Source organism: Beta vulgaris, chromosome 6, assembly GCF_026745355.1.
Source record: "Beta vulgaris subsp. vulgaris cultivar EL10 chromosome 6, EL10.2, whole genome shotgun sequence".
NCBI lineage: Eukaryota > Viridiplantae > Streptophyta > Magnoliopsida > Caryophyllales > Amaranthaceae > Beta > Beta vulgaris.
The window spans coordinates 65,389,212-65,407,919 of NC_079207.1; the positions used below are offsets into that span (position 1 = coordinate 65,389,212).

The 18,708-nt window shown below is 35.0% G+C and overlaps 2 protein-coding genes across 4 annotated transcripts; both read right to left on the reverse strand.

Moving 5' to 3' along the window:
* Window positions 1-3,492: 3,492 nt before the first annotated feature.
* LOC104897687 (cysteine-rich receptor-like protein kinase 44) lies at window positions 3,493-9,906 on the reverse strand. The gene is made up of 9 exons (XM_010684623.4): window positions 9,863-9,906; window positions 8,115-8,435; window positions 7,823-8,016; window positions 7,608-7,728; window positions 5,201-5,324; window positions 4,909-5,119; window positions 4,199-4,436; window positions 3,926-4,076; window positions 3,493-3,840 (listed from the first exon to the last, which is right to left on the reverse strand). Exons 1-9 carry the CDS (start codon window positions 9,904-9,906, stop codon window positions 3,493-3,495), a joined length of 1,752 nt encoding a protein of 583 aa, XP_010682925.3.
* On the reverse strand, window positions 9,664-13,760 carry LOC104897502 (glycerophosphodiester phosphodiesterase GDPD1, chloroplastic). 3 transcript variants are annotated; one of them, XM_010684387.4, is made up of 8 exons: window positions 13,329-13,711; window positions 12,915-13,081; window positions 11,620-11,679; window positions 11,295-11,375; window positions 10,991-11,191; window positions 10,795-10,893; window positions 10,377-10,573; window positions 9,664-10,257 (listed from the first exon to the last, which is right to left on the reverse strand). In XM_010684387.4, the coding sequence occupies exons 1-8, from the start codon at window positions 13,429-13,431 to the stop codon at window positions 10,011-10,013; spliced, it is 1,155 nt and encodes a 384-aa protein (XP_010682689.1). In that variant the 5' UTR covers window positions 13,432-13,711; the 3' UTR covers window positions 9,664-10,010. The 3 variants fall into 3 exon arrangements, with proteins under 3 accessions (XP_010682689.1, XP_048502544.1, XP_019105984.1); XM_048646587.2 differs by lacking the exon at window positions 11,620-11,679 and having other exon boundaries at window positions 13,329-13,709; XM_019250439.3 differs by lacking the exon at window positions 9,664-10,257 and having other exon boundaries at window positions 10,373-10,573; window positions 13,329-13,760.
* Window positions 13,761-18,708: the final 4,948 nt, after the last annotated feature.

Genomic DNA, 18,708 nt, shown 5'->3' on the forward strand with positions numbered 1-18,708 from the left:
AATAAACATAATCAACGATTCAAGAGGAGTAATGCACCCTATAACTACCAAAGACCTCTCCCGAGTACCAATGGCTACTCTAAACAAGCAATCAAACCTACTCTGGAATCATGCAAGAAAGAGACATTAAGCCTAGCATCACAATTAAATTCCTAGCAATCCTATCTACTTATTCCCATAGAAATATTCATACCATTGATTGAATCAACAAAACCATCTAGATTCAATTCCCATTGAAAACAAGATATATGAGTCAAATCAAAATCACTATCCCTAGTATGATAATGAACATAAGAACAATCCAATCAAACAACGAACAATTGATCACATAAACATTGGGATTAATGGAGGAATTCATGTATTAAATCATTGCTAGGGTTTAACTTAACCCTAGATTAATAGACTACTCACACATAATTGAAATAACAAAACAAATAATAACAAATTAAAAGACATAATAATAATGAAGGAAAGAAGAGATTAAGAAAACTTAGTCTTTACTTGAAGGAATCAAAGCGTAGTAATCAATGTTCAACAATGGAGTATTAGCAAAAGCTCTCTAAAAAGTAGTAAAAATGTATTCTATAATAAAAAGGCGTAGTTTTTAACTCTAAGAAAATAAGTATTTATATGTCTCGTAAAAGTGGCGCAACATGCGCTTAAAACGACCCAAAGATCGTCTCGCCCGACCGGCCCGGGCGGATTTCGCCTCGTCGGGCGCTCGTCAAGTCTTAAACCGTAAAGTTGAGAAAATAGCTCCCCGCCCGGTCGGGCCCGCAACAAAATATTTTCTTCTCATCAAAATCTTCTCCAAACGATGAAATTTGGCTAAGTAAGGGCGCCCGGGCAGCCGCGGCGGATTTCGCTCGACCGGGCGGTCGTCAGACTGCACAAAGTCTCAATCTTTAAAACGCCATAACTTCTTCGTTATTCGTCGGAATTAGGCAAACGACCACTCATTGGAAAGCTCTTGAAATGTAGAATCTAACACAATTGAAATCACTCTATTTGGTTTTGTATAACTTGAGATATAATCAAAAGAGTGGACTGGAGTAATTTTTCTACTTCTTTTATTATTCGCTTTGCTTCAAAACTCTTCCAACTTAATGCCCGTGCTCTCGAAAGTACATCATCTCTTGTAGTGATATAAATGAGTAGGAAATGCACTAAAACGTGAAAATTCCTACAATGATCAATCTGAAAATACAAACACACTACAAGGAGCACATTAGTAGTAAAAATGGCTCCGAAGAGCGCAATTAAGACCAATAATGAATGAGGGACGGAGGTAAAATCTCTATATAAAATAGACATATCACATATTTCCTCCCGAAACATTCCTAGGAGTACCGACGTGACTTATATCGTTGCGCGGGTACTTGGTAGAATTTGCATTGCCTCTAAAAGCCTCTAAACACCCTATTTGTTCATTTCTCGTGAAACCCAAAATTGTCTCGAAATGAACGTAAAGGAATCCACATATTCGTTCCATGCCACATGCCTATTTTCCAATGACCTCCCATGTCCATAGGGGCATCCCGTGGCGTTCGGAGCTCAGACCCCGGGAAAGTCTGAAAGCGTGTATTATAACCTTCAATTTTGGTTGTTTTTGGGACATTTTTGGAATTCTCCGGACATGGCCATATTTTCTCTGAAACGTTCCTAGAAAAGCCGAAGTGACTTGTCACCTTGTGCGGGTGCTTAGCACCATTAGTGTTGCCTCGAAAAGCCTTTAAACACCCCCATTTGTTTATTTCTCATGAAAGCTAAAACTACCTCGAAATGAACGTAAAGGCATCCACATATTTGTTCCAAACCACATGACTCCTTTCCAATGACCTCTCATGCCCCTAGGAGGCATTCTGTAGCGTTCCGACCTCGACCCCAAGAAAATCTTAAAGCATGTATTTATAATGTTCAATTTTGGCTGTTTTGGGACATTTTTTGACTTCTCTGAGCCTCACTCCTAGGAGTGCCGATGTGACTTGTATCGTTGCGCGGGTACTTGGCAGAATTTGCATTGTCTCTAAAAGCCTCTAAACACCCCATTTGTTCATTTCTCGTGAAATCTAAAATTGCCTCGAAATGATCGTAAAGGCATCCACATATTCGTTTCAAGCCACATGACTCTTTTTAAATGACCTCCCATGTCCTTAAGAGGCATTCTGTGGCGTTCGAAACTCCAGCCCCGGAAAAGTTCGAAAGCGTGTATTATAACATTCAATTTTGGCTGTTTTTGGGACAATTTTGGAGTTCTCTGGGCCTGACCATATTTTCTCCTGGAAAGTTCCCAGGAAATCCGTAGTGACTTGTAACATGGCGCGGGTACTTGGCACCATTAGTGTTGCCTCGAGAAGCCTTGAAACACCCCATTTGTAATTGATCCTGTGATGATTCATTATTGGTGAGCAGACTCTCTAATGTATTGTCATCTACAGGTGTGAAGATGATGCACCATTGAGTAAGGAAATGGAGAGCTTGTGTAGCTTATTGATTATTTATCGTACTTTCGTTGATACACTTTATATTTAGTTTAGTTTGAAGTTAACGTTAACATTGTTGATTAGTTTTAAAGTTTGTCTTTATTATTTATTAAATTTGAATTCTAAAGTTAGGTATATGTTTTCCGCTGCAAAATTCTGAATAAGCCGATACGTTGTCACACGGGTGATAATGCTTTGATGATTCTCTAAGTTTTATACTCCCTCCGTCTCAGAATACTCTTGACACTTATCAAGGCACATAATTTTAGATGATAAATTGTTGTTTGGTTATCAATTGTTATTTTATTGAAAAGTAGATGTGATAGGAGTTAGTAGTTAGTAAAAGTAGTATTATTTTATTTAAAGGAGAGAGAATGTGGGTCATGGACTCATGGTTAGAGTTGGTAGGTAATAAGAGTGATATTATATTATTTGGAGGAGAGAGAGGGCGTGCCAATAGTTAAAAGCTAAAATGATTAAAATAATAGTGAGTCATATCCCAAATAGAAGTGTAAAGAGTATTGAGAGACAGATAAAAAAGGTAAGTTTAAAGAGTATGTTGGGACGAGGGAGTATTTGAAAAGTATTTTCGAAAAGGGAAAATTATCGGAGTGTTACAAGTGATAATTGAAATATCCCATTAATCTTTATGTTAGTCATTATCTCTTTAATTTTCAATATAGGACAACTATTTTCTAACTCACATATGGATTATAATACGCTTCATAGCAGTCAAAGTTCCTATGAAAGTTGGGATTTTCATGCTAACTTCACTCATCATACATTATCATTGAATGTTCAATATTTCTAACTTAAAGTTTCTTTTAATTCCTTACTTAGAAGTTTAATATTTTGCTTTGTAAATACTTGCCAAAAAAACACAATACAACTTGAAGCTATTAAGTACTTGCAAAAATCAAAGCATTTGTCCTCTTTGAGTCTCTGCAAGCTCCATTGCAATAGATTCCATGTTTTTCTTTCAGTGAAAAGAATAAATAGTCTTGTTGCGTTATCTCGGATCGAGTTCTGTAACATTGAGAGTTCCTGTGTATTTGTTACCATGATATTGAATTTGTTGATCTTCCTTCACGGGCGGTGCATCATAGCTACTATCTGTTGCATCAGTATCGACAGTACTAATGGTGAACACGTGGGGTGCGCTTGGCAAAGGCAGTGTAACAGATTGTCCGTTCAATGCAGCAATAACCGAAGTCATTCGAGGCCTTTTAGTTGCATCTTCTTGGATGCAGAGTAGACCTATGTGGATGCACATTTTCACCTCTTCAATCGAAAAGACGCTCTTGAGTGCATGGTCTACCAGCTCTAACATAGCTCCATCACTCCAAAATCTCCATGCCTGTAATATGAATTGAACATGTCACAAACTACTTATTAGCTTACATATGAAAGGAAGAAGTTGAATGGTCTAATTCGAGTCTTACACGATGTAGTAATCCCTCTTCATGTAGTTGTCGATCAAAGAAACTATTCCTTTGGCCACTGACCATCTCCAAGACTATGACTCCGAAACTATAAACATCCGATTTTACTGAAAATTGGCCGGCTATTGCATACTCTGGAGCCATGTATCCACTGCAATAACAAATTTAGAACATTATATGGTTGGGTTCTTTTAAAGATCAACATATATGGTAATGTTCATTCAAGGAACCATGTAGTATCATAAGCAAATTATCGGTACTACGAGTACTTACTATGTTCCTACAATTCTCTTGGTATCTCCTTGTGTTTCATCCAATACGAAAAGCTTAGCAAGACCAAAGTCGGATATTTTCGCATTCATTGCTTGGTCGAGTAATACATTGCTGGATTTAAGATCCCTATGTATAATTTTGAGTCGGGAGTCTTCATGAAGATATAGGAGCCCCCTTGCTATTCCATTAATAATTTTAAACCTTGTTTCCCAATCCAAAGATGCACGCTTCAATGGGTCTGTGATTAAACAAGTATGTCAGAGTGTAACGTGCATTAGCTTTGTTATAAATCCGGTATATATACCGCATGCATGACGTGCATAAGGCTAATCTTTTGCTGATTTAGAAGACTCCGAATGAACAACTAAACAAAATGGGAGAGCTTCAGGTGAACATATATAAATAGTAATCAAAAGAAGTATATGTCATATGTATCATGCAAATAGTACTCCCTCCGTCCCATAATACCGTGCCTACTTCTTTTTTGGTGGGTCAAATTTTAAAATATTTGACTGAATATTCTCATTTGTATATATAAAAAAACATATTTATGTGGAAACTTGTTAGATTTCGTCTCATTGTGTAGTATCATAATATCAACTTTTTATATTTTTTTATTAATACGGAATTGAAGATATTAAAGGTCAAAGTTACGTCTTGGAGACCGTGTAAAAAAGAAACAAGCACTATATTATGGGACGGGGGAGTACCATATAAGAAGCGATCAAGACTTGAATTAGGTAAAAATTCATAGACAAGTATCTTTTCCTTTGCTGATATGCAAAATCCCAACAATTTAACCAAGTTTCGATGCTGAAGCTTTGCAACTAAAACAACTTCATTTTTGAACTCCAAGGAGCCTTGTTCTGAGTATTTTGAGAGCCTCTTTACCGCTATTTCTTGCCCATCAGCAAGCTTTCCCTGAAAAAATACATTAGTTCAAAATTTTCTTCTACTAATCACTTGATAATTAAGCTCCATTGATCATGGTTAATGCTTTACCTTGTACACCTCACCAAATCCTCCCCTTCCAAGTTTGTTATCCTCGGAGAAGTTGTCAGTTGCGCCTTTTATTGTGTTGAAGTCATATTGCAATGACTCCGCATTCCCCATGTTTTCCATATCAATTGCAACTATTATACGTTATGATTATTTGAGTGATAATTGTGTAGGACTATAATGTACTTCCTCTGTTTCTTTTTACTTGCAACAGTTTGACTTTCACGCTTGCCAATGCATAATTTCAACCATCAATAAGTTTAATTACCGATAAATAAAAATTATAAAAAGTATATATTCGGAAAATAGACGAATCTAACAAGATCCCACATATATATGTTTTTCCTTAACTATAAATCACCAAACATAAACTAAGTAGAGTTGGTGAATAGTGTAAAAGTCTAACCGTTGCAAGTAAAAAGAAATGGAGGAAATATATAATAGCTTTTTTTTTCCATTTAACAAGAAAGGGAGGGGGAAAGTCAAAATAAGTTGGTCATATTTAATGAGAAAGGTAGGGAAAAAAATGTCAAGGCTGGTATGTAGACTTCTTGGCCAAAAAATATTAAAATGGTTTGAAGTAACAAACGGAAGAATTATAATAATTATTTTTAGACAAAAAAATTTTTATTAGGTTATTCACAACAAAATAGTTATTTTACAGCTTGTTTGATAGAAAGAATTTGGAAGGAAAGGAGAGGAAGTGGAAGGAAATTCGTTACTTTCCAATGTTTGGTTCATTAAAAAAAATTAAGTGAAAGGAAATGAGAGGAATTGGAAGGAAAGACTCCTTAATAAAATTTCACTTTCCTTTCCTCCCAAAAGTGGGGGAATTTGGGAGGAAAGAGAAAATTTATACCAAACATGGGAAGTTAAGGTTTTTTTCCTTTCTCTTCCATTCTTTTCTTTTCTCTTCCCTTCCTTTCTCTTCTCTTCCTTTCTCTTCTCTTCCTTTCCTTTACTAAAAATGAACCAAACACACTATTAGTAGGTTTTATCTGACAAAAGGTTTTATATATTATAAAAACGGGTTTTTCACCATTTACCACTAAGGAATTTCAAAAATTATGGGTACCCCTATAATTTAAAAAATGCACCAAGTAACCATACATTTTCAATAAAATGCATGGAACGCCCTTAATGACTAACGACGTCAAGTGTCCGTTACATTAACCATAATTAACCCTCTAACCCTAACCCTAAACCTTTAAAATGTAACCCCCACCATAAACTCTATCCCTAACTACCCAACCACCACAGTCCCCCCCTTTGCCCTCTCCCACGAGCACCCCCACCCCCGTAGCCCTCTTCCGCTGCAGCCTAATCCCCCTCCCCACCGTTGTATCCCCCCTTCCCCAACTCCCGCAGCCCCCCTTTTTCCTCTCTCACAAGCCCCTTCTCCATCCCCCTCTCACTCTCCCAAAACATCCCTAAATTCATTCACAAACTCAGAAAGAATCACATTATCTTTCCTCAAGTTGAAGTTGCCATATCCAGCAGCAAGGAATAAGGTGACAACAAAGAACAAGTTAAAGTTGGCGGGGGGGGGCGGAGTGAGGGGTTGCGGGGGAAGGTAGAGGAGGGGACTGCGAGGGAGGGCAGAGGGGGGATGCGGGAGGGGGTTGTGGGAGAGAGCAGATGGGAAGGGGTTGCGCGTGGGTGGGGGGGAAGGGGGCTACGGGAGTGGGAGTGCTCGAGGGGGAGGGCAGAAGGGGGATGTGGTGGTTGGGTGGTTAGGGTTAGGGTTTATGTTGGGGGTTAGGTGTTAGGAGTTAGGGTTATAGGGCTTAACTAGTTAGAACTTAGAAGGGCTAATTAGAATTAATGACTAACGAAAACTTTACGTTATTAGTCATTAAGGACGTTTCATGCATTTTATTGTATTAGTAAGGTTACCTGGTGCATTTTCAAACTATAAAGGTACCCCATGAATATTGAAATTTCTCAAAAGTACTTGGTGAAAAAATCGTTATAAAAATTGGAGCACACTTATTGTTAGGAAACTCTATTATGAGTTAGATATGATTTAGGATTCTTGTATCCTAATTAGTTTTGTAGTATGACTTTGTCCTTAGGTTATACTCCCTCCGGTCTTTATTAGTTTTCCCTTTCTTTTGCACAGAGTTTTAGGAGAAATAATGTTGTGGGTCATAGAAAGAAAAGGAAACTATTATTTTATATTAAAGTTGAATGTATGTGTAATGAAGAATTAGTGATCCCATTCCAAAAATAGAAACAAAAGAAAGAGGTAAATTAATACGGGAGATTCCAAAAAGGAATAGTGGTAAACTAATAAAGACGGGGGGAGTATAAATATATTTGATGTTGAATGAAAAAGGCACCACAAGATTGACCAAACTTAACACTTATTCATAACTTCATAAGAGAATTAAACTTACCATCAGGTGCTTCTTTTGATATGCCCTCAGACCTTTTCTTCGCCTTCCTCCGTCGCATACAGAAGCACGTAGCGGAGAGAATTATTATCACTCCGATTGCCAAGCTCGCAGATAATATTGCACCAATATTGCCTGAAGTAAACCATTTTGATTATTCTTCCTTCAATTACAAAATAACCTTAAAATTAAGTGAGACAGTGAGAGCATCTCAGGATTTAGTATGTACCTCTGAGTTTGTTCTGAGGTGAACTTGGCAAGATATCATTATAAAATCGATCGATATTGTATATCAATAAACAGCTTGGCATGAACACGGCTGTACCAATACTGTCATTAGACCATGCTTTAGATTCTGCATAAGCTTTTCGTAGGCACGAATCACAGGCAACTTCATCTATGTCAAGAGTGCACTGTACAAGACTATACAATGTTGTTGATGTTAGTTTTACTTCCTTAGTAGCGTAATATTTGGAGGACGTATCATGAACAGCAGCATTGATTACAAAATCTATTGTTACGTCAGTGCTTGATGAAACTCTCTATAGTTTGTAGCTGACTCGGAATGGTTTCGGTTTTTATACGTATAAGCAAATGGAAATGTCTCATTCAAAGAAAGAATGTTACGGTTTGCAAAACGTAACATACATTCCCTATACCATATAATAGCTTCTTTACGATGATAACACTTCATAGTTATCTCTACAATTGCAGCTTGAATGCATTCACTGCAAACTTGTAGGCTAACGTCCCTCCGACATTGATATAAGCCATATACTACATCAGGGTCAGGGTGATCCTTGCCAACGTAAAGCGAGGACCCAATGCTGTAGCTATCGAACCTGACAGTCGATGATTGTAACAACAGATCAGAAAAAAAGTTCTGGAGATTCGCGCCATATTGACCATGTGGAGTGAAATTTCCAAAAGAATCAGTGTTACAACGGACAGAGGCGATGGAGATGAATTTGGAATCTGCAAGGATACTAATGATTTGATAACAGAATGAAAAGATCAGGACCTTACCACAAAACTGGTGGTGAATGATCATTAGAAAAACTTTGAGGGGTTAAACCAAACAAAAAGAAAGAGAATCGGTAATTGATTCCGTTTCTTGAAGCCCAAAAATTATGAACCAAACAATCTCTAAGCGAGTAACAATCAAAGGAGAAGAAGAATCATATCAGGGAGCAGGAAATTTGAGGACTCATTTGGTACAAACTGACATTACTGACTTGTTGACTATTAGTATGTAGCTTAGTACTATTGTTAAAATTCTTTATGTTTTAATTGTTCCTAATAGAGATTAAGAAAATAAGTCAACTATATTAAGGTTCTGTCCAAAACTTTGTTAGATTAGTTAAATCAATCCCTTAGCATTTCCTAAGCTAGTCCTGTACACAACGTCGTGCTGCAAACATTTACAGGCCAGGCTGTTTGTTTTGAGGGAGTCTCTTGGTAATTTATGTGGACTGAGTTCTGTTTATACAATATTAATACTGATCTGTGTGTAACTTTTGAAATAAAGAAAAAAAACTTATGCCAAAACCTCTTGGTCCTTGGTCCTTTTGAAATGGAGTCTCTTGGTCCTTTCGAGCTCGAGCCGAGCCTCAAATATTGGACTCGACGAGCTTCGAGCTCGAGCCGAGCTCAATCTGAACCATTGTTGAGCCGAGCTCAATCTGAACCATTGTCGAGCCGAGCCGAGCCTGAATATCTTTAGTCTCGGTTCGGCTCGTTAACACCCCAGGCTATGATAATACAATTTCATTTGTAAATTATAATATATGTTTCATTATAAAAGAAGAAACAAAAGGTATGTGAGGATGGCCAAGGACAATAGTTAGCATAAACATTAGGATGAAACGTTTCGGCCTATAGACTCATTACCGTTACCTCAATTTATTACCTCTTATTGTCTAACTGAACATGTTATTAAAAATGTTAGGCACACTGTGAAAGATGCGGGTCGTGCAAATCATTGATGCATGCAACATAAAAACATGTACAAATGCATAATATACGTGGCAAACTGTTCATTTAGCTATAGAGGAAAAAACACCAATGAAATTTTCTTCACTTGGGAAAGTCTGAAAGCGTGTATATTCTTACACCCGGCCGTTTTAGTATAGCGAATGTCACCTTTACTTAATAATTTGTACAAAGATTGACAACTAAACTTGCAGTTAATAACCAAACAACAAACAACCTATTTCATTACTTTGTACATAGCCTCTTACCCCTAATCAGTAGCATCAATTAAACATACAATTTCGGAACTAACTCTGAGAGCATAACATGACCTAAATCCATCATAGTACTATTTTGAGCCGAACTGACTGACTGAGAGGCTTGAATTCTTCTTAAAAACATTACATTATAGAAACAAGGGGATGAAGTACACATGAACACAGCATTCAAGCTGTTTGTATCAGTTCTGGTATGAGCTTTAGAAGAAAAGAAAGCTCGCGATCTGAAAACTTTACTACAGACCTCTCTCTCTTTTCTTCCACTTCTTTACCATCAATGGAGTTCTCGTCTTTAATCTCCTCATCATATGTCTTGTTCAAATCCAATACTGTTGCTCTAATGTGGTGGACAAAGTCCACGATTACACCTTCTACGCCCATTAGATGTTGCATATATACAGCCTCTGGCACGTTACTGATGACGTAAAACCAACACAATAAACTCTAGTCAATATTATCCACGAAACAAACTAATAAATAAGTACAGAACTATTAAGACTGTTTTTCCTGAAAATATATCAGATTGAAGCTTACTTTAACTGGCCATAAGTTATAAGAGAGAGCTTGGATTCCTTGATCCAAGACACCATAGCCGGATGTCTAAATATCGCCCTCACTTGAGAGACAATCCCTTGTAAGCCAGCTTCAATACAAAGCTTAACGGCTTCCTCAAGCGAATTCCTTCTTGGGTCAGTATGAATTTCACATCCTCCATTGGTAAGAAAGAAAACCTGAACCAAGTATTACATAACCTTCATTAAGGTATAATATGTATATATGTAAGGACAGAGAGGTCATGTATGTAAACTATAAACATCGTCAAGCTCCACTCGTACTCATTCTCAATACTCGTATTGTACATGGTATTAGGAGAACTAGGCTCTCTCAAAAAAAACACCTAAAAGTTAGTAAATAATTAGAGAACGAAAAGCAAAGGATCCAGTGACTTTACAGGGTAATAATCCTGCAATTTCCTCATCAGCTGCGTAGCATCAGGGTGGAAGCTCGAAAACATTATGGACCTCCCTTGATCAGTATACTTATCTACAATCTACACCATCACAACTCAAGTACATTAAGATAACGAAATCAACAAAGATTTTTTCAAGCAATGATTGGTATTTCTATCAAAATCTACTTTTAAATACCTTCAGTACTGCTTGAAGGATGTCCTTTAGCTCCACTTCATCATAAATTTTATGATCATCCAATTTTAACTCGATATTGAAACCCAAGGAAGTGTCAACCTTTTCAAAAGCTTCTTGCAACGTGCATAAAGGACCGTCATTCTCAACTTTCCACTCGAATATACTCCCATCTTTTGCTTTTCTAAGCAAAGGCTTCCCTACCTGAAATTGATATTATAGAAAGCAATGTGCTAATATTTTCAATAATACAATCAATTTCTTAGTGAAAAAAAAAATTGAAGCTCTAGAGCAAAGAGGTATATACCTTTCTTGGCTCTTTCTTTGGTCCATAACTCAAAATTTCTTCCAAGGTAATTTCTGTCACTATTTTCTCTGAAATGACCCCCTAAGGTCATTTGACATTGGTTGAGATACCATCAATCATTAAGTCCGAGTACTTTATAGACATTGTATATGAAGATCAAATTAAATTGCACCATATATCTAACAATCAGACATCTAATAATAAAGAGAATGAACAGTTTAGTAACTTCAGCTGTCAAACTTTTCCCTCTCTTGTTAGATATCTAACTGGTAGATTAAGCAACAGTTTTTCAATCACAGGCTAGAAGAATTAAACTTGAACTGACCTCATTTCGGCTAAGGATATGTATGTCATGGAAAATGACAGGGCAGTCATCTTTCGTCACCTACAAACATAGGTTTTTGGTTTACAGATCCTTTTGAGGATCATCTCTTATGCATGATGCACCCAATACTAATAAGAAATGGAAGAATTGTGCAAACACCACAGAAGAATTAAACCAAATCAGTATTTTTCCAAAGCTATATGACGGAAATCTACACGTGCGATTTGCTACTGTTTTTAAGGAAAAAGTGCTTCATCTTAATGAAACCTTTATTAATATTCAAACGTTATGATTTTCACTAATAGGTAATGGAAGATATTCAAGGTCAAAGAAGTATATTGACAAACACGCACATAGCAAGAACAAGAAAATATGGACGAAGTACAATGTAAGTCGTAAGCCACATCTGACCCCTTCCGATTATCCTTTCAAAACCCAATAAAGTTTTCTCCTTTCACAAGTCTTTAAGTTAAAAGCATTTACAAACGGGATCCGATCTCAGGTCTTGGGTATTGACCCCATAAATGACATACACACGACACGACCATTTACATGAGCCAATTCTTAATAACCAATAACATTCAAGGTGAAATTTCTGGTTGATAATCAAGCAACCAAAACATATCCAATCCAAAGAAAATCTTTTTAATCCTAAATTCACCAAGTTTTTTCTTTTTCCATCCAAGGAACTGTCATCTTTCTACCTAAGTATATCCAACGCATAGATGGTGCACATGCTTGTACATAAAGCACGGTGCGCGCATGTACATGGTTAACAAGCCAAATGAACACATGTACATGGCTAACAAGCCAAATGAACATATGAACATCTCAATTAGTACATGTTCAATGGTTTTGGTCTTTATATTCATAATCTACTCCTTCATATTCATCGTGCATATGGTTCTTCATATCCTACTAACATGTACATGCACTAATTTGGGAAAGACATCCAACCCATCTTAAGCATAAATATGGAGAATTAAAGAAAAAAAAACAAATATATTTGCTTTGGGTTGAGCTTATTCGGTCAACCCATAATAACAATCCAGCCCAGGCCCAGCCCACTATCATTTTGGACAGACTAAAAAAGTATCATAAAAAACAAAAGGACACGTGTAACATTCTCCATACGTCTAGGAAAGTAACTAGAATTCGCGGCAAACATCCTGTGATTCTTTCCCCAAATTTCGCCATTCGTCAACTTCGTCCCACCAAAAAAAAAACAGCAAAAAGAAAAAGAAAAATAGATGCAATGAACAAACAAAAAAAAAAGGAAAAAGAAAAAGAATTACCTGAACATCAAACTCAATAAAATCGAGATTAAATTGTGCAGCATTATTAAAAGAGAGAATTGAATTCTCCTTAAAACATTTCATTTGAGGATCTGAAGATTGCATAATATTCATACCACTTCCTCTATGTCCCATCACCATAAATTTTCTTGATTTCCCTGCACATCCTATATATCAAGTACTATATTCATCAAGTTTCTATCAAGTTGGAGCGTGCAAATTACATACGTCTTAATAAATAAAACTTTGTAGTATTTTATGTCAAGTTTCTATCAAGTTGGAGCGTGCAAATTATGTACGTTGTCTTTAACAAAAATAAAACTTAGGAAGATTATATCATCATGCAAATATATGAATTAGGAAAATAATCTAAACTAAAAATTATATATAATATTAAGAAAAAAAAGTTATTACCTGAAGAAATATAGGTGGAAGATAAAATGGTGGCATTTTCTGGAACGAAATTAGAGTGATCATAATTAGGGACTTCAGCGAGATGAATTGCTTTCAAAGCCATGATTTTGGAGAGGATAAATATAATAGTTGAGAATCGGAAATGAAATTATAACGATGATTATTAACGCAAATTAGCAATAAATATTAGGCTTTGAAGTTTGAGGTAAGAGGATAAATGATGAGATTTCTCTAAATCTAGGAGGGTTTTATATATAGTCAACTAGGCAAATTACAATGAAAGATACTAAGGAATATTCCCAATCCAAAGGTTTTTTTAATATATTTTATGTATCCGATAAATTTAGGATATGAAGTGCTGTAAATGGGATTCGAGTTTGTAAATATTTTGATCTTTTGAACTATAGAGGGTTCTGCTTGACTCGAGCGTGACAAAAGTGCCCCTCAACAGGAAATGGTTTTGTAAATTTTATTACATGAATTATTTTTTATTATTAATGCGGAGAATTTCCTTGCAAGAGGGAAAAATTAAGGAATATGTGTTGCAATAGATGATAATCGAACCTTTGTCACATGAATTATAAATTGGTATTTATGGAATGTATTAGAGTATTTATACTAAGAGGTAAATATTAAACCTTTTCTTTTATGCTATTATAAAAAATCAACATTTTTACTATTAATCAATTTCAGTTATTACTTTTTGTTTAAAGTATGATACAAATATTACAAAATCATATTGTTAAACTATATTATTAATATTTAATACTGATAGTTTTTAGAAAATTATGACTTCAATTATTAAAGGACTAACATAGTAAATTAACAGGTGATTACTTTAAGTATAAAAAGTATTATGCGGAGCATTGAAGTATAAAAATAAGTATGTACTCCCTCCATTTTCTAAAGATCTTCCCTCTTTCCGTTTAAGTGCATTTCCTAAAGATCTTCCGTCTTTCCGTTTATTACTTATTTGGAATTTCTTTTCCCCTTTTTACCCTCTTATGTCCCTATCATATGGTCCACCATTACATTATTAATTCAGTTTTACTCCCTTTCTCTCTCCTACTTTAACCCCTTTTTATTTGTTTATTTATCTTAAACCTTTTCTCTCTCTTACTTTACCCACCCCACACCCACACAAATAGATCTTCCTTGGTATTTGTAGGAACAGTAACAAGGAAGATCTTTAGGAAACTGAGGGAGTATTAGGGTAGATAAGAACTTTTAATCCATATTTTCATCAGCTTTACCAAGTAAAACCTAAGTATTAGTAAGCGTTTGACCTTATAAGTTAAGATCATAGGATTGAATCTCACTAGCTTTTTAGTGAGGTGATGAAACCTTTTTATATAAATAAACTCATTATTATTACCGTGACTTGTATCGCTTACCAAAATAAAATGAAGTTAAGAGTTCAAATCATCTACTCTTAGCTTACTCTTTCGTGACAAATACTCCTCTCTATTTTTTTTTTTTTTATCATTCTCACTTTCATGTGCACGTCTCCTTATACACCTCTTTGAGCTTAAATATCTTTCATTATATATTAGTAGAATTATAACGATTGAATGCTAATAAAGTATTAATTGAGACGAATCAAACAATACCCCACATGGCTATATTTTTTCTTATAAATTAAAAAAAGATTAAACAAAATTCTCTAAATATGAATAGTGTTAAGATTTTAAGTGAGAAAGATAAAAAAAAAAAACCGAATTAAGGAGTACTTATACTTACGGGTCATTCTCTTCAAGATTCTTATAGAACATAATTTAGAACCACGACACGACACGACACAATCAAAGAAATAGAATAAGTAAATTCTAGAAAAAAAATATATAATAAAATATAATTGCCATTCTCTTCAAGATTCTTATAGAACATAATTTAGAACTACGACACGACACAACACAATCAAAGAAATAGAATAAGTAAATTCTAGAAAAAAAAAATACTTCCTCCGTTCCAAAATAAGTGAAACACTTGTCTCAAAAAGCTCTCACATAAATGAGAGAAGTGTTTTACTTATTTTGGAACAGAGGAAGTATATAATAAAATAGAATTGCTATACAATGACATACTACTTAATTTCTAGTCGTTTATTACTTTAGTATTTATACTTTTGAAAAGTTTTACGTCTTTCTAGACTCAATGACTCCCTACTCAAAGCTAAATATGAGTCATGAAACATAGCGCATAAACTACCAATTTTCTCGTTTTAACTCCAAATTAGCACACACTACTTGACTATCAATAGTGGGCTTGAACAATTCATACCACAATCAACTTGCAATGAAAAAACAATACCTATAACGATATTTGAATTCCAAAACCTATTTAAAAACAATGGCAAATTAACATATGTATTCCCTCAATCAAAAGATTCAAATTTCTATTTCACTATTTGCTCAGAACTATTTGGCAAGCATAATGTTCGACTATTTCACTATACGAAAAAAAAGCCAAAAGCCAATAAAAAAGTAACAAAAGCTATCAAACCATCGATAAAAGGTCATTTAATAAACAAGTAGCTAACTTTGGTAGTTTGGAAGTAGTTGACTCACATGTTAAACGAAATGTACATACAAATATACAATACAACTATGGATTTCATTATCAGAGGTGACTCAATGACACACCATTACCTGATTTTCAATGGCTGATGTGACCACCATTACCAAGAGGAATGAGCCCAGTACTAAATCAACACATGCAGAAGAAAAGAGGCCCATAAAGTAACAACATTGTACGTAAAGAAATTGCCACTAACTTTCAGAGGTGACAACAAATGAAGTGGCAAACACTACCTACGAAGGGGATCAAAAGTGCTACTTCAAAGAAAAAAAGAAGCAAGATACATGAGATTCCAATTCTCCAATGGTGCACTACAACATCTTGTAACTTGACTTGCTACATCAGCTTTTTAAGTATTATTGTTTTCTAGCTACAAAGTATTCTAATGATAAGCTACAATATATTATTACTTGAATGGTCCCACATCTCAATCAATATTTTCAACTTTAATTTTTTATTCAATTATAATTAGCTAGGAAATAAAAAAAAATTATAAACGAATATGCACTCACCAATCATATGGAGTGTGAACATCACCTTCTCTTTTTTTGAATTTCAAGTCATATTGCCTTTTTAAATTCAAGCAAGTAGCTTGATGGAGCAAGTGTTGCTCTTCTACAGGTATCAATTGTCTTGCTCCAATGGCTGAGTAACTTGCTCACTACTTTCAAATATTGCGAGCAGGTCCAAAATTACAACAGTTGGAGGTAACATGTTGTAATAGTTTCTGATTGTGAAAATTTAAGTAATAAAAGTCTTTTGGTGAGCGGCCTACTTATTAAAAAACAGACGGACCTCCCTAGTAATTCATTTATGAATGCATCAGTGAATAACCTCTATAGGGTGTGCGTATGCACTATAAAAATGTCGCCCACCTAGTGGGGGAATACCTTATTTTGAGTAGAGGCCTCATCCATTTTATCTTGATTATGATAATAAAATGGAAAAGAAATTATCAAAAAAAAATGGTACAAGTTGCATTCATATGTAGTTGAATAAAATGTCAAATTGTAGGAGGAACATAAAGAGTTTATGACCTTCAAAATCTCACATTAGAAGGACGTTCTTCAGGCTACAGAATAGAATAATTAGTCGGCTCCTAGAGCCAAGATGTTAAGAAATGCAATTTGGTGATGCTTTAGACATCACACAGGCACATAAAAGGAAAATTAGAGTTTAATCAAAATCGATGGTAAGCTAAATATGGAACAATTTTAGGCCAAATGCAACTGCAGTAGATATGAATTAAGAGAAATGCAATGATTTCTACAAAGAACAGTTGAATTTCAAATTTTACTAAAAAAATAGATGACTGAAAAATCCACAAGTGGGTAATTTTATTAATATCTCCTCTTTCTAATCGAGAAAGTATTGACATAACAAAACAACCTAATTAGATATTTCTTGTACCTTTTCCATCTAGAGAACTTAGGGCCTGTTCTCCCCAACTTATTTTCAGTTCAGTTCAGTTCAATTCAGTTCAGTTCAGTTCAGTTCAATTCAGTTCGGTTCAATTCAGTTCAGTTCAGATCAGTTCAGCTCTTGACAATACTTTTACTCTCACATATCACTATTCATTTCAGTTCAGTTCAGTTCAATTCAGTTCAGTTCAGTTCAGTTCAATTCAGTACAGTTCAGTTCGGATCAGATCAGTTCAGTTCAGTTCAGTTCAATTCAGTTCAGTTCAGTTCAGCTGTTTTATGCCGAAGAGAACAGGCCCTTAGTACAGACATCCCATGTGGTTTTTGACTCATGCAATCACGGCCATAGAATAGAACCCCTAAAATATAAGGGCATCGAAGGGCCTGTTCTCCCCAACTTATTTTCAATTAAGTTCAGTTCAATTCAGTTCAGTTCAGATCAGTTTTGTTCAGTTCAGATGAGTTCAGTTCTGTTCAGTTCAGCTCTTGACAATACTTTTACTCTCACATTTCACTATTCATTTCAGTTCAGTTCAATTCAGATCAGCTCAGATCAGTTCAGTTCAGTTCAGCAATTTTATGCCGAAGAGAACAGGCCCGAAACATGTCTATTTTTAATTGTTTAAATATTAGACTAAAGAAAACATTTGGATCAGTAGTAAAAGTGTAAGGAAAGGAACAATGAGAACATGAACTTCATTAAAGTTTTGTTGTTTTCCCCTCAAAAAAAAAAAAAAAATTTGTTGTTTAAACACTTGAGTATAATCTCCATTAGCCAGTTGTAAATACAAATCTTATACTTCTATTTTTTTTTTTTTTGAACTACAAATGAAGGGCCTTATTAAGGAAAATTGTACAAGGCCCCATTATTTTTTTTCCATATTTGCCCGCCCCTGCCATGATACAAATGTGTTTTAGTTTACATTACTGAGTGTTAGACGGCTAGAAACTAGAAACCATTATTTAAAGGAAAATGATATACATAGCTCTTAGGGCTATGTATAAGAAGCTTAAAATAGAAATAAAAATTTGAATCAAGCATTTATTACCTCAAATGATGTGAAATTTTATCATGAATTCATAAACTGTTTCTATTTTAAGATATGTATTTAATGCTTATATGTAGCTCTAAGGGCAACATATAATATTACCCTTATTTAAAACAAAGGTTATGCTATATGCAGCCCTTAGAGCTGCATATAAGACATAAATGCACTACCTAAATGAAAATAAGTTGTGAATTTATGAAAAAATTATGCATTAATCGATGTAATAAATGATCAATTAATGCATATTTTTTCCATTTTAACTTCTTATATGCGGTGCTAAAGACTGCACCCTTAAAATAAAAACAAACAAAAAAATTGAAAACTGGAAAAAAA